The sequence below is a fragment of the Salminus brasiliensis genome, chromosome 7 (assembly GCF_030463535.1).
Source record: "Salminus brasiliensis chromosome 7, fSalBra1.hap2, whole genome shotgun sequence".
In the NCBI taxonomy this organism is placed as follows: Eukaryota; Metazoa; Chordata; class Actinopteri; order Characiformes; family Bryconidae; genus Salminus; species Salminus brasiliensis.
This window is the reverse complement of record NC_132884.1, coordinates 23,835,521-23,848,847: the sequence shown is the minus strand read 5'-3', so window position 1 is coordinate 23,848,847 and position 13,327 is coordinate 23,835,521. Positions and strand designations below refer to the sequence as shown.

Here is a 13,327-nt window from a genome sequence, read left to right as displayed (position 1 = left end):
TCAAATGACAAATGTGGCTTCTTCTGTCTTCCTGAAACACACAGACACACACACACACACATATACAGACTGAGGGGGCGCAAGCCTCACTCCGACAGAGCTTGAGCCTGGGGCTGGTGCGAAAGCCCCTGCCAGTGTTTGACTTCACTGTGTTTTCATGGCAGAGCAAAATTGGAGCTGCCTGGGGACTAGCAGGTGTCTTCACTGGCTCTGCTCAATCCTCACAGGCTGAGAGCTGTTATGATACAGGAAGAGTGTATGCATGGCCACTGGATGTGTCTATCACATTCAATTAGATACAAAAGGGGTAACAGAGCTTCCCTGTTGCATTGGTATCAGTAGTCTGCTTCAACTGTGGGCAAAGATCTCCCAATGCAAATCGGAATATTTGTATTTGTATCAGAAATGTCCACAAGTTTATCTCTATGGCAGATCTTAAGTCTCTGGGTTACGAGTCTAAGTCAAAACTAGGTCTTGAGGTTTTTAGGGAGGGAGTACAAGGTGAGCCGTTGGCCCAGGTGCTCCTCTCCTTTCTTGTGTTTCTCAAGTCTTTGGGTGCAGGTTTGAGTTAAGTGTCTAGTCTTTAGGTGCAAGTCTGACTTGGGTCTCTGGTCTTTAGGTGCAAGTTTAAGTTGACTGTCTAGTCTCTAGTCTGAGTTGAGTCTCTAGTCTTTAGGTGCAAGTGTGAGTTGAGTCTCTGGTCTTTAGGTACAAGTCAGAGTTGAGTATGTAGTCTTTAGGTGCACTTTGAGTTGAGTGTCTAGTCTCTAGGTGCAAGCCTTAGTTGAGTTTCTACTCTTTAGATGCACTTTGGGTTGAGTGTCTAGTCTCTAGGTGCAAGGATGAGTTGAGTGTCTAGTCTTTAGGTGCAAGTCTGAGTTGAGTATGTAGTCCTTAGGTTAAGGTCTGCATTGAGTCTCTGGGTGTGAGTCTGTGCCAAGTCTCAAGTCTCTGTGTTTTACTGTCCTGTTTCTCTGCCATAAAACCCACATTTTTTGGCACTTTTATTTTTTACTGTTGAGTGAAGCACTTGGCATTTGTTGCAAATAGATTACTTATAAAACAAATACAACAACAGTAAAATCACTACAATACCTATAATGTAATGCGCAAACGTTCGTCCTATATTTCCCCCAACAATGTGAATGACCATAGCAAAACTGACTGGCATTCACACACATGAGGCCAAAGCTTTACTTAATTTACTGCTGTAGTGATTGCAGCAGTTTTGGTAGTGTTTTTTTTCTGCCTCAAGTCATTTAAACATTAAATTCATTTCACGAAATATACTTTTATACTACACTATAACTATATTTACTTTAATGTATTTTATTTCTCTTCAAAATCTACATTATCTGAGAAGAAACAAATATCAGCTCAGAGAAGATACTGTAATGCACTTTTATTCACTTGACTTTAACTTCAGCATGTACGATGTGTAGCCGTCTTATCTGAAAAGAAGCTCATTGGACTCAGTATCCGCAGAGACTTAGTCAAGGAGGGGCTGGCTATAGAAATCCCTAGTTATGGGAAATAGAACTCAGGTGGTTGAGGCTGATGTTTAGTGGCCATTTCTGTATTGTTGGTAAATAATTGAAATCTGTTGGCCACTAACAGAAGCAGAGTCCAGATGTGGCTGGTAAAGAGGGTATTTGTAGTTTTTCCAGCAGAAGCTAGGATGTCTAAGAGTCATGTAGTGTAGATCATGGGCCGTTGTTTCGAATCGCAGTCTGTTGCTCCATCCTCACACTCTGCCAGAAGCATATGGTCCTCTGTGCCACACCCCCCCCCCTTGCTTTATCTGTCTGTCTGTCTCTACCCAAGAGAGAGAGAAAGACCATACTGCTGCATCAACCTTATCTCTCTCACTCAACTGCATTAGTACACAAGGTTTTTACTTTTACACACCAAAATGTGTTTGTGCGCAAGCATGTGTGTGTGTGTGTGTACTGGCCTCTTGGGAAACAGTATGCAACAGATGGAGTTTCGGTATGATTGGGATGAAGCCATTCTACTTGCAGACATCTCCTATCTAATGAGGAGATCAGAGCTCCTACCATTCATGCCAACATGCTCTCTTTCTCTCTCTCCCTCCCTCTCTCTCTCTCTCTCTCTCTCTCACACACACACAACCCCCACAGACTCAGGCTTTTGACTACTTCAGTTTCAGTCTTGCACCAACTTATTATTGAATTTGAAAAGAGCAACCAGGAACCACTGTGGTGATGTTAGTGTGTTTGTGGGACGAATATATGTGCATGTCTGGTATGACTGGACAACATGACATTTTATTGTCCAAGGTATTATAAATAAATGAGTAATTATCATACACATAATTTTGGATTTATTTTTTTATTTTCTATTACCCCTTTTCTCTCACTTATACTAGTTTTTCTAGCAAGTACTACAATATCACCAGTGATTTGGCGGGATAGTGGATGAGGTGATATGATTTAAAAGGGTTTTGCCAGATACCAGATTCTATAGTTAAAGTCAAACAGTAATTTACTGTTAGGATTGTCAGTTGTGTCAATTATGGATCGCCCCTAAAAAAGTATAGGTTTGCAACTCAAACAGCAGATACACACCCCTCTGAAATCATATCAGTTTTGTAGATCAAGGCAGGGGCATGGCTATGCCATTTATGGCTCCACATTTCCAACTGCCAAAAAATAGTTTCTAGTGCAGCTAAGTAAGTAATAGTCCCATAAATGTTGGTTGTAAAGCAAACATAGTACAATACTGTGTAAAGAAAATAATGAGGGTCACAAAATCTGACTTCATTCAAAGACAGTAATGTGCCTAGAGCTGTAAAAGGTAGGGCTCTGGTTAATTAGCTAAAACCCCCTTCTGTCAGTGAGTAACTGGGCAGCTAAATGCCTAGATGTCAGCAATGATATGTTGTGCTAGAAATGTCTTTTTTTCTCTCCGTCTCTTGATTTGGAAGCTAAAATGAAGTACATTAGTTAATTGTCAGCTATTCTAGAAAGAATTGCTATCCGTGCTACTCCAGACTTGGCACTCTGCTAACTGCAGTATGTCATTTTGGAGAAGTGGGCAGGATATCGCTCTAGAGAACCTCATCAGTCTATGTGATTCTTTCACTTTTAGTGATGGTTCTGTATCTCTTAGATTGTCCAGAAAAACATGTCCTTTAGAGGTGGCTCAAAGTGCAAATTACATTTCCTGACTGTAGGGAGAGACCAGGAGCAAGAATTTTTCACAGTGTTGCCTTAATGTTTTTTTTTTCAGTGGTTCCCATCATATATAGGATTTTTTTTATTGTAACACCCTATTAAGGTTTAAAGGTTACGATTTTGATGAACTTGTTTGTTAATTTGCCATAATTATTCATGTAAATGAAGTAAGCAGGTGCTGATTGTCAGGTTAGCGGTTTCTTCAGTATAGTATAAACAAGCTACTTAATACAGGTGCTTTATCAGTGGTAATGATAACCCTTTGACCCTTTGATAACCCAATATTGGTTGGGTGCTAGATGCTACATAGTAGTATGGTACTTGACAAACACTGTAGACTGGACTGTGTTGGACAATGTAGTAGAAGCCCTTGAAATATGTACATATTGTATAAATATTGTAAATATGTACCTTTTTACTATATTGTCCCACACATAGTGTGGACGTAGAATTACGCATGGCAGTCAGTGGGTTGGGTGAGGTTAGTTTTTCCTCACAACTAGACCTACTGGTACATAATGCTTTAGAAAAATAGATAAAATTGGATATCTGGCTTGTCCATATGTGGATGATACTTATCTACTGGATATTCATGGCTTTTTGTGCAATTTATTGTCTCTTTTCAGGACTCAAATATGCCTAGCTTTCCTGTGCATGCTCAAAATACAAAAAAACAATAAGAGCCACTCTGGGTTTTATGAGAGCTCAGATGATAATGTCTCTCTACAAAGTATAAGAATGGAGCTATTATGTGTCTGTAGCCTTAACGGAAGTGTGTGCGTCTGTCTGTCTGTGTTTTTTTACAGATGCTGAGCAATAAAAAGGGTTTGCTGCCAGAGCCCAGTTTGGCTCAGCTCCTCAACAGCATGACAAATCCAGCTGCCCTTCAGGTGCTTATGAGACCATACCACGCTGGCAAACGAGGAGGTACACCCATGCAGACACATGCACTTGTTGACCATTTTTATAGTTTTTTTTACTCATTATGCAAATGAACTACTGAATATTCAACAGCACTTTGGGAAAGTATTTATATAAACAGAGCAGTTGAGAGTTTTCAATTAGCCCCAATTGCAAGCATTTAAGTCTAGAGGTTAATAACACACTACATTTCAGTCCAGAGCTTGGTAACACACCACAGTTCATTCTAGAGTTTACTAACACACCACATTTCCGTCCAGAGCTTTGTAACACACCACAGTTCAGTCTAGATTTTATAACACGCCACATTTCAGTCTAGATTTAATAACACACCACATTTCAGTCTAGAGTTTACTAACACACCAGATTTCAGTCCACAGCTTAATAACACACCACATTTCAGTCTAGAGTTTACTAACACACCACATTTCAGTCCAGAGTTTACTAACACACCACATTTCAGTCCAGAGTTTACTAACACACCACATTTCAGCCCAGTGTTTATTAACACACCACATTTCAGCCCAGTGTTTATTAACACACCACATTTCACTCTAGATTTAATAACACACTACATTTCAGTATAGATTTAATGACACACCACATTTAAGTCCAGAGCTTAATAACACACCACATTTCAGTCTAGATTTAATAACACAGCACATTTCGGGCTAGAGTTTAATAACACTTTTCAGCCTAGAGCTCAATAACACATCACCCATGTGTGATGACAATGTCAGAAGCTGATCTTCAGTTCAGCAGGCCGGACCAGGTCCCTCTCTTGAAAATCTAATCATATATTAAAATGAACTTTTCAATGGGTTGGAGGATAAATGAGCTCCGGAAAGCCCGCAAGCTGAAGCTTAAGGAGAACACACAATTAGCCCACCAAATATAGCCCATGATTAAATCTTAAACTTCTCTACCTATTCTGGAACAAGTTGCCATTAGTGCTCAAGCTGGAATTGGAAATGAGGAGAATGTAGGCTGCTAGCATTGACCATGCTCTTTGTGTTCTTTCTGTACCCTCAGCACTCACCTTTTCCTTCTGTTTAATCACTTATTTAATAATTTATTTCCATTTCTTGTAAGCCTTCACCACATGACCGTCTTTTTCTTTTTCATCTTCAGGGAAATTTCGTCCTAATGCTGTTCCCTTTCTTCGACCACCACTGACAGCAGCGCTGCTTCAGCTAGGGAAAGCACAGCAGGTAGTTCACTCTTTAACACTTTCACACATTTACTCTTTCTGTTCTCTGTCATCCCTTCACTTTCCTCTATCTGTATTACCTCATTCTCTCTCTGCCACTGTCCCTCCCTCTCCCTCCCACTATCTTTCTCGATCTTTCTTTATCTTTTCTCTGTTTCTTTCTGCATATCTTTCTCGATTTCGGTCTGTCTTTCTACCCCCTTCTCTATTTTTTCTTTTCTCATTCTCTTCACACTTTTTTGTACTGTTTCTCTCTCTTTCCCTCTTTCCCTCTCCCCTCTTCTTTGCCCTCTTTCGTGTTCCTCCTCTGTCCCTCTTTTTTCTGTTTCTCTCTCTCTCTCATTGTGACTGATGAGCGACACAGAAACCTATGATCATTCTGAAAGTGGAGGCAGTGGAAATGGCACATTTACAATTAACAGGAACAGGAATTAATTCTCAATGAGTTTTTACACACATATTCTCTCTCTCTCTCTCGCTCTCTCTCTGTCTCTCTCTCTCTCACACACACACACACACACACACACACACACACCTATGCACTGGCTGTGCTATTCCTCTCCTCTCTGTCATGCAGAATGCCATGCTAGGGAATGGACTGGTACTGCAGAACCTTCTCCATATGCAGATGGCTCAACAGCAACTTCTGCACATCAAGGACAAGCACCTCACTAATGTAAGGGCGTTTGTTGGTGAATATGTGTGTGGCGTGGACGCGTGTGCCAACATGAGTGTATACCTGTGTACAGTATGTGCATGTGTCTTTATTTCTGCCTCTACAGAAATAGGTGGATATGTTGTCTTTATCTAAAGCCAACGTTATTCAGCAGCTGCTAAAGTGGCGTGCGTTCTCCTGAGAAATGATTGCTTTGTTCTGTGCTCTCGCTCTCTTTTTTTTCTTCTAAGTAATGAAAGCTGTGACTTTCACTCCGGAAGACATTATTTTTGTTTAGCTTGCATGCTTCTCTGAGTGTCGGAGAGCTTGCGGGCAGAATTATACTTTTATTTGATATTACACAATAACAGTTCACTTCAGCCCGGAGGAAGTTTGAAGAAAGGCACGAACATGATGTATGCAGTTGTAACCCCGAAAGAACATCGTCTGCATATCCTTCATTAATTCCCTATGATGAGTCTGTGTGCAGGCAACACGGTGTAATATGCCCCAGCCTGTATGAAAGTTTGCCTCAAACGTTAGACTGTCACATTGTATAACTGCATGAAAATTGTGCTTGGTGTGTACATATAGCAGTAATAACGCATGCATTTGTTGGATGGGATACAGTTCGTCTCAGTGTTTACATTCATGTTATATAAACAGTTTATGAATATGAACTATATGAATTACAGACTACATTGTCTAGCCTTTGTGTATATGTATATATATTATATGTGCGTGTGTGTGAATATATTAACAGGTGCAACAACTAATCGACTTAGTCAAATAAAAGTCATGACCAAATTACTTTGCAGCTAATTTATTAGTCAATTAGTTGTTGATATCATGTTTATCATTGTAACTAGAAGTAATTTGAAAAGCATGAGAACTGTGGATTTATTGCCAAAATTTGATCGTACCAATGTGGAATACTGTTTTACTGACGACATTACTTGTTTACTAATGAGAGTAACTATGCCAAAATAAAAAGGTAGAATTAAATTATATCTCAAAAAGAACAATATAGTGGTGGACCAATCTCAGCAGCAGTTACCATGGTGTGAGTGAAGTGGCATGATAGTGAGTGTAGCACTTTTGTGAGAGCATCAGACTCTGCAGAAAGCTGCACTTTCAATGGTTTCAATGTGCTGATGTGCAGAGCAGCTAAACCTGCATTATAGTCCAATTATTAAGAGTCTGTGTTTATGAATCCAATCTGTAGAGTGAGATCTTATGAAGTATGCAATCACAATCCTTACCCACTGTCTACTTTCCTTCCATCTTCTACCCATCCATATTCTCTTTCTCTCCTCTCCAGATACCTAGTCTTTTAGGAGACCCCTCCCGGCTACTCCTCCATAAAGTTCTGGGTCTTCGTGCTCCGACCCCAGTACCACTGGCAAAGGGGCTGCTGGGAGATTCCCCCACTGGTGGGTTTTGTTAGCTGGTCTTGCGTAGGCAGCCAGACCCCCTCCCTGCACCCCAAGTGCAGAGGTCTGTGCTGCTGCTTCAGAGAAATCCATTTGCAATGCAAATCTCTGCACTGTTTGAGAAACCCATTATGAATAGTTAAGGGCTGCTACTTCAATCAGTATTTTGTCCCTTTGTGATGTTATTCAGTGCATGTGTGTGTGCACACACGCCATTATCTAATATATTAAAGCAGATGAAAGCTTTGAAATGTATGTACATGTGTATGGTCATTACCATTTCAGTGTGAGTGCGGTATAATCCTGAATGGGGATCAAAGAAGAATGTCCTCCTTTTCAGGATATCCATGTTTTTATTTTAAATGTCTCTTAGCTTTAGCAACAGAATCCTTGTAATCCACATAATTTAGGAATATAGGAAGGAAAAATAAAACATTTTCACCTTTTGTTTGACAGTTGAATTCAGGATAAATACTGCAGTCTCACTCTTTTCTCCCTTTTTAAAGAGTTGGGTCAGGAGTCTGCTCCCGTCTCATCCCAGGCCGGAGGCTCGATAGCGGGGCTCATGTCCTACACCCAAGGTCGCTCTCACACCAGCTCCAGCACAGATCAGAACGGCATCTCTACCACCCTTCCTCCTCAAGACAAGCAGCCTGCACCTCCAGGAACTACAGGAGGCTCTGCTAACGCTCAGGCACAACTGCACAACTTCCTTCCTGGTTTAAGCAGAGCAGGTCTGGGCCCCTTACTAGGGAACACAGCTCAAAAAGCTTCACTCAACCCCCACAGTACTACACCAGAAAATAACACGGGTGTTACAGTGAGTGTGTTTTTTGCCTATTTAGCATTTTTTATTTATTTAGAATATCTGTATACAGTCAGGTCCATAAGTATTTGGACAGCGACAATTTTAAAAAGACACAAATGTAAATTTTGTCAAGAACGTTACTTTAAATCCTTTAAAGCTGAGGTCTACTCTTCAGTGACATCTTGATTAATCTGTAGGTAATGTGTGTATGCATGTATACTCAAGCTTATGTATGTCTTTGTATAGCTAGCCATTATATGAATTTTTTAAAAGCACCCTCATTCTGTCTCTTACGCACACAGTCACTCTGTTCCCCCAGACATTTTTCTCTACAAATTTCTTTCTGCCCATTCATGTGTGTGTTTCAGTGTATGAGTTTGCTGGATCGGTTTTAAATACCTTGATAATTGCTTCCCCATAGCAACCTTTCTTATCATTGAATTACATTGAAGTTTATTTCTGATAAAGTTGAGATTGAATCAAGGCCTTACAAAGACAATAACAAGTCTGCCCTCTCCTTGCACAGACCCAACCCAGCTGTCAGACGTCTCTGCTGGGAGAGCCACCCAAAGAGGTGAAACTGCCTTCCAATCCTTACCTAAACCTGGCCAGTGTACTGCCTGGAGTGGTACTGCAAGGTATATTTGCATCATCATCATATCTAAATACTGCTTAAAGGAATAGTTAGTTCAGCTTACGTAATTTTTAACTTCTTAAATCTTAAAGTTAGGTTTAATATAAATTTCTATAAAAAATGTCTTGCATAAGAACTAAATGTTTGGCCTTCCTGAGCCAGTCCTCCCACTAACACTCTATTTCAGAGTAATGTCCATCATTGCTCATTCTTCTGTCTATCATTCTTCTAGTTATATTTTTCACTCACACTACCACTCTTGAGTTGATAGACAGAAGAAGTGGGGGCATTTTGGAGAATTTCTATTGATCCATTAGTCATTAGAAATTGCACAATGTAAAAACCCTTTCATTCAAATGATGGCAAATTGTGTAAAAAGAAGAAAACTTTTTAGCTCAGAGTTTTGTTTAATAAAATTAATGATACCAGCACCAGCAGCTCACCTGATCCACTTTAACAAAGGAATGATTAGATAAACTAGGTAATGGTAAAGATAATTCAGGGATTCTTTAAAGAAAGCTTATGAAAATGCTTAAGCAAATACAATTATCACAATCACAATGATTCTTTATGTTTATTCATGTTTTGTTTGTTTTGAGCAAACACAGCCCACATATTTAATTTTACAATATATCTTTTTAGAATTAACACCTATGCATAGTGCTGTATCTATGTACTGTATATACACAATGCAAAAGTAATGGGGGCACCTGCTCATTCATAGTTTCTTCCGAAACCAAAGACACTAAAAAAGAGCTTATTCTGCTTTTGTTGGAGTAATTGTCTCTATTGTCCAGGGAAGGCTTTTTACTAGATTATGGAGTATTGCTGTGAGGATTTGATTGCATTCAGCAACAAGAGCATGAGTGAGGTTACAATGTTGAATTATCGTCACCCCACCTCATCAGCAACTCTCCAACTCATCCTAAAAGTGTTGGATGGAGAACCATCATTTCAGAGAATGCAGTTCCACTGCTCCACAGCTCAATGCTGAGGGTTTCATACCCTTATAGCCCACACCTGACATTAGGCATTAGCCAATAGCTTTATGTTTATCTGCTTCAGAGAGTCATATTGTATTGGCAATACTTCTCTAAAGAGGCTAGAAAAGCTGTGTGTAAAGTAGATGTATGCACTTATTAGAAGATCCACAATCATTTGGAAATACAGTGTATATAATTTCTTTCTTTTAAAATTTTTGTTCAGATATTATTTTGGGTTAGGGTTATCAAGCAATGATATCATTATAATGAAGATTATTAAAAAATATACCCACGTGTACACACACACACTTAGTTAGAATATGACTTTGATGAATCGTGAACTGCAGTGTCCCCCTCTTCTAGCTCAGTATTTCACACTCTTGTGTTTACAGTTCAGATCTGCCTTGTCTCAACTGTTCCCCGCTCAAGGCTACATTTACCGCCAGGGTGCCAACAGCTGGCAGACACAAGCGGCAAAGTCTGTGTGTGTGAGTGGGTGTGTGCAAAAGGAATGTTGGAAAGGCCTTGGTTTATTACTCTCTCTTTCTCTCTCTCTCTTTTCTGCAGCCCCCAGCAGCAGCAGTAGTAAAGGTCAGGCAGTCAGTGGAACCTACAGCTCAATCCTGCCTCCTGCTTCACTCTCGAGCACTCAGTACACTGAGAGCACCACCTCAGAGTACACACACCAGTACACTCAGCAATACTCCCAGGTAAATCACACAAACATACAAAAAATGACATGCAGATGTTCCCAAATTGAAATGTTTCTCTGAGCCTGACAGGACCTGACGGTTCATGACAGGTTTTGACAGGTTTACACATCATTCCTAAATATTTGTGAGGCTTGGGTCATGTTCACATTTCACCATTTTCATTTGCCATCACCCCTTGATGTTAACTTCCATTTACCCTTGTTTAGTTTTTTTTTCTCCCTGCATGTTTTTTTTGTGTTGGTATTTTACAGAGAATCACTTGTTGTATTGGTAGCGGGGTCCACTGCTATCAAAAGTTATTTGGAGTAGATATAATGTAGTTTTTGTCAGACTAAAACACTTTTAGGATGTTGTTTTTGAAGGTACTGATTGATGAACACATTTGTTGTTCTATCAACCAAATTTTGGGATAGCTGATAAGTGTGCTGTTTAAGTGATCTGATGATGGCTGTCATTGTCGAGAGTTTTATTCTGGTTCAGATGGCAATTTAGGGTCCTGCTCATGTTCACTCATTCCCCTGCAGAACTCAGACATGTCAGCACAATCAGTTTATATGCTAGAGGAATGTCGTATTTACTAGTTTTCTTAAGCTGTTTTATAAACACCAAAACCAATCAAATAATGTTGACCAGTCTCTGTTTTGTTCTTGGCACAGAGGGGGGGCAGAGTGCTGCTGTGCCATCCCTGCCTAACATTGAGGAGATCCCCCTTATGCCACCACAACAGATCTACTCATTCAAGAAATGGATTCCACAAGACCTTTGAAGGTGTCCTGTGGAATCTGGTAACAAGCTGTTAGTGGCAGACCCTTTTTAGTCTTGTAAGTTGGGGTCTTGGTTTAAGTTGTGGTCGGATTTCCATGAGCATCAGTGAGCCCTAGGTGCCCACGACCCCATCCTTTCCTTTTGGTAGGTACTGACCACTGCAAACCAGAAAAACCAGACGAGACCTGCTTAATGTTTTGGACATCATAATTGCCATCATAATTTGGCACCTTGTCAAAGTGCCTGAGATCCTTTGCTTTTTCATTTTTGGGAAACTGTTTACTTGCTGCCTAATACATCACACCCCTTGATAGATGGCACTGTAGATATAAATAATCAACCTGTCAGTGGTACTGATGTAGATATACATATGCAACATATTTATGCAAGTTTGGGCACCCCTGGTAAAAACATATGTCAGTGTAAAAAGTCAGTAGAGGATACACTGATCTCCTGAACAATATTTTAAGCAAGAATAGATTTAAGCAAGTTTTTACTATGAAAATAATCTAAAGATCACTATTCAAACATTTAGGGATTCCAAAAAAGAAGTCTCAGATTTAACTAGCTTGTTAGGGCTATGGCCATGTTCCAAAAATCAACAGCCATGGGCCCCTCTAAGCAGCTGCACATGATAATAAAAAAAAATAAATTCAGCAACTCAACTTAGCTGCTACAAAAAGTGTTTAAATGCAGTAATACTTGCCAGTGGCTAAGTACTGATCATGCAGGGAGCCCAAAAATTATTTTTTTGCTTTGGGCCTGTTTTCTTTTTGTTCATTTGAAACAATAAAAGATGGGAATAAAAAAATAGAAAATATGTATCATATTTAACATATTTAAACTGACTAAACAAATTTTACTGATGGTGCTGAAACATTTGCATGTCTATGTATATATACCTACTAAAAGCGATCCAAAGAAGATCCCTAGATCTCAACCCGATCAAGCATTTGTGGACTGTTCTGGTCCATCTTACGGCTTACAGAACTTGAAGAAGCTGCTGCGTGATACCACTGGTGTCTAACAACATCATGCCATCTATGCCTCAGTGGTACACAATGTTAAGGCTGATCAATGTATACTGTTGATCTTTTTAAGTTTCCCTCTAACAACATTTTGCTTAAGAACCTTATTGAAATGTCATATTGGAAATACTGAAGCACAATTTTTATATGAAAGAAATAAATCGGCTAATAGGAAAAGCTTTCTGTGGAGTGGTGTGGCCCAGCTTTTAACTGTTACTGTTTGTGCTGTAACCAATTCATTTGATTTTATGATTGAGCAAATTGTTCATAGCTTCCTGTTCCTTTCTGCCTGAGCTGTTTTTTTTTCCTTCAGTAGATGACGTTTAAGATGAGTCACTTGGTCATTTGCAGAATGATGTGTAATATCCACTTTGGCCTTCACGGGTGAAAAAACTGTATTGAGCATTTGTTAGTGCTGAGAAAAAGCACTGTGGCCATGTAGAGGCCTCAGGTAATTTTTTTGCTTTCCAAAGTACTGCTTGTTAAAGCACTCAGAGCTTACATTCGAGACTGAGAACACTGGTTTCCTGGATCTAATGTCCACTTTTCTCTACAGTTTAGGCTATAGTGAGTCTTCCTTTTCATCTCTGTCTGTCTGTGTTTCTCTTTTTCTTTTTTTCTCATAATCTCTAACTGATTCCGCTACTTATATTGCTGTTTAGTCTCAAACATGATAGAAGGGGAAGCAGGGGCCTGGCAGATGCCTGCAGTAAAATGAATAAGGGAGTGATGAAAAGTCAATAGAGAAATTTAGGGGGATCGTGGCAGAAGGAGGATGAGCTGTAGCAGCAGTGAGCAGAGACTTTGGAGGAAATATGAACAGCAGAACTGAACTCTTTCCATTGTCACACAGGTTACGGAAGGACAGAGCAATGAAGCTGTCTCTCTGACTAGCTCTCTTTTTCTCTTTCTTCAGAATCTATAATAGAGCATCTTTATTTCTTTACTTATCTTTAAAAGAAAGACATAGACATGCTTAA

The 13,327-nt window shown here is 39.7% G+C and overlaps 1 protein-coding gene across 1 annotated transcript in view; it reads left to right on the top strand.

The window, feature by feature from the left end:
- Positions 1-13,327, top strand: part of raver2 (ribonucleoprotein, PTB-binding 2) — an 81,313-nt gene that overhangs the window by 55,859 nt on the left and 12,127 nt on the right. Inside the window, exons 6-12 of the mRNA XM_072684255.1 lie at positions 4,004-4,124; positions 5,250-5,329; positions 5,906-6,004; positions 7,305-7,416; positions 7,923-8,236; positions 8,751-8,862; positions 10,409-10,551. Coding sequence (XP_072540356.1) covers positions 4,004-4,124; positions 5,250-5,329; positions 5,906-6,004; positions 7,305-7,416; positions 7,923-8,236; positions 8,751-8,862; positions 10,409-10,551 — 981 coding nt within the window. The remainder of the gene's footprint in view (positions 1-4,003; positions 4,125-5,249; positions 5,330-5,905; positions 6,005-7,304; positions 7,417-7,922; positions 8,237-8,750; positions 8,863-10,408; positions 10,552-13,327) is intronic.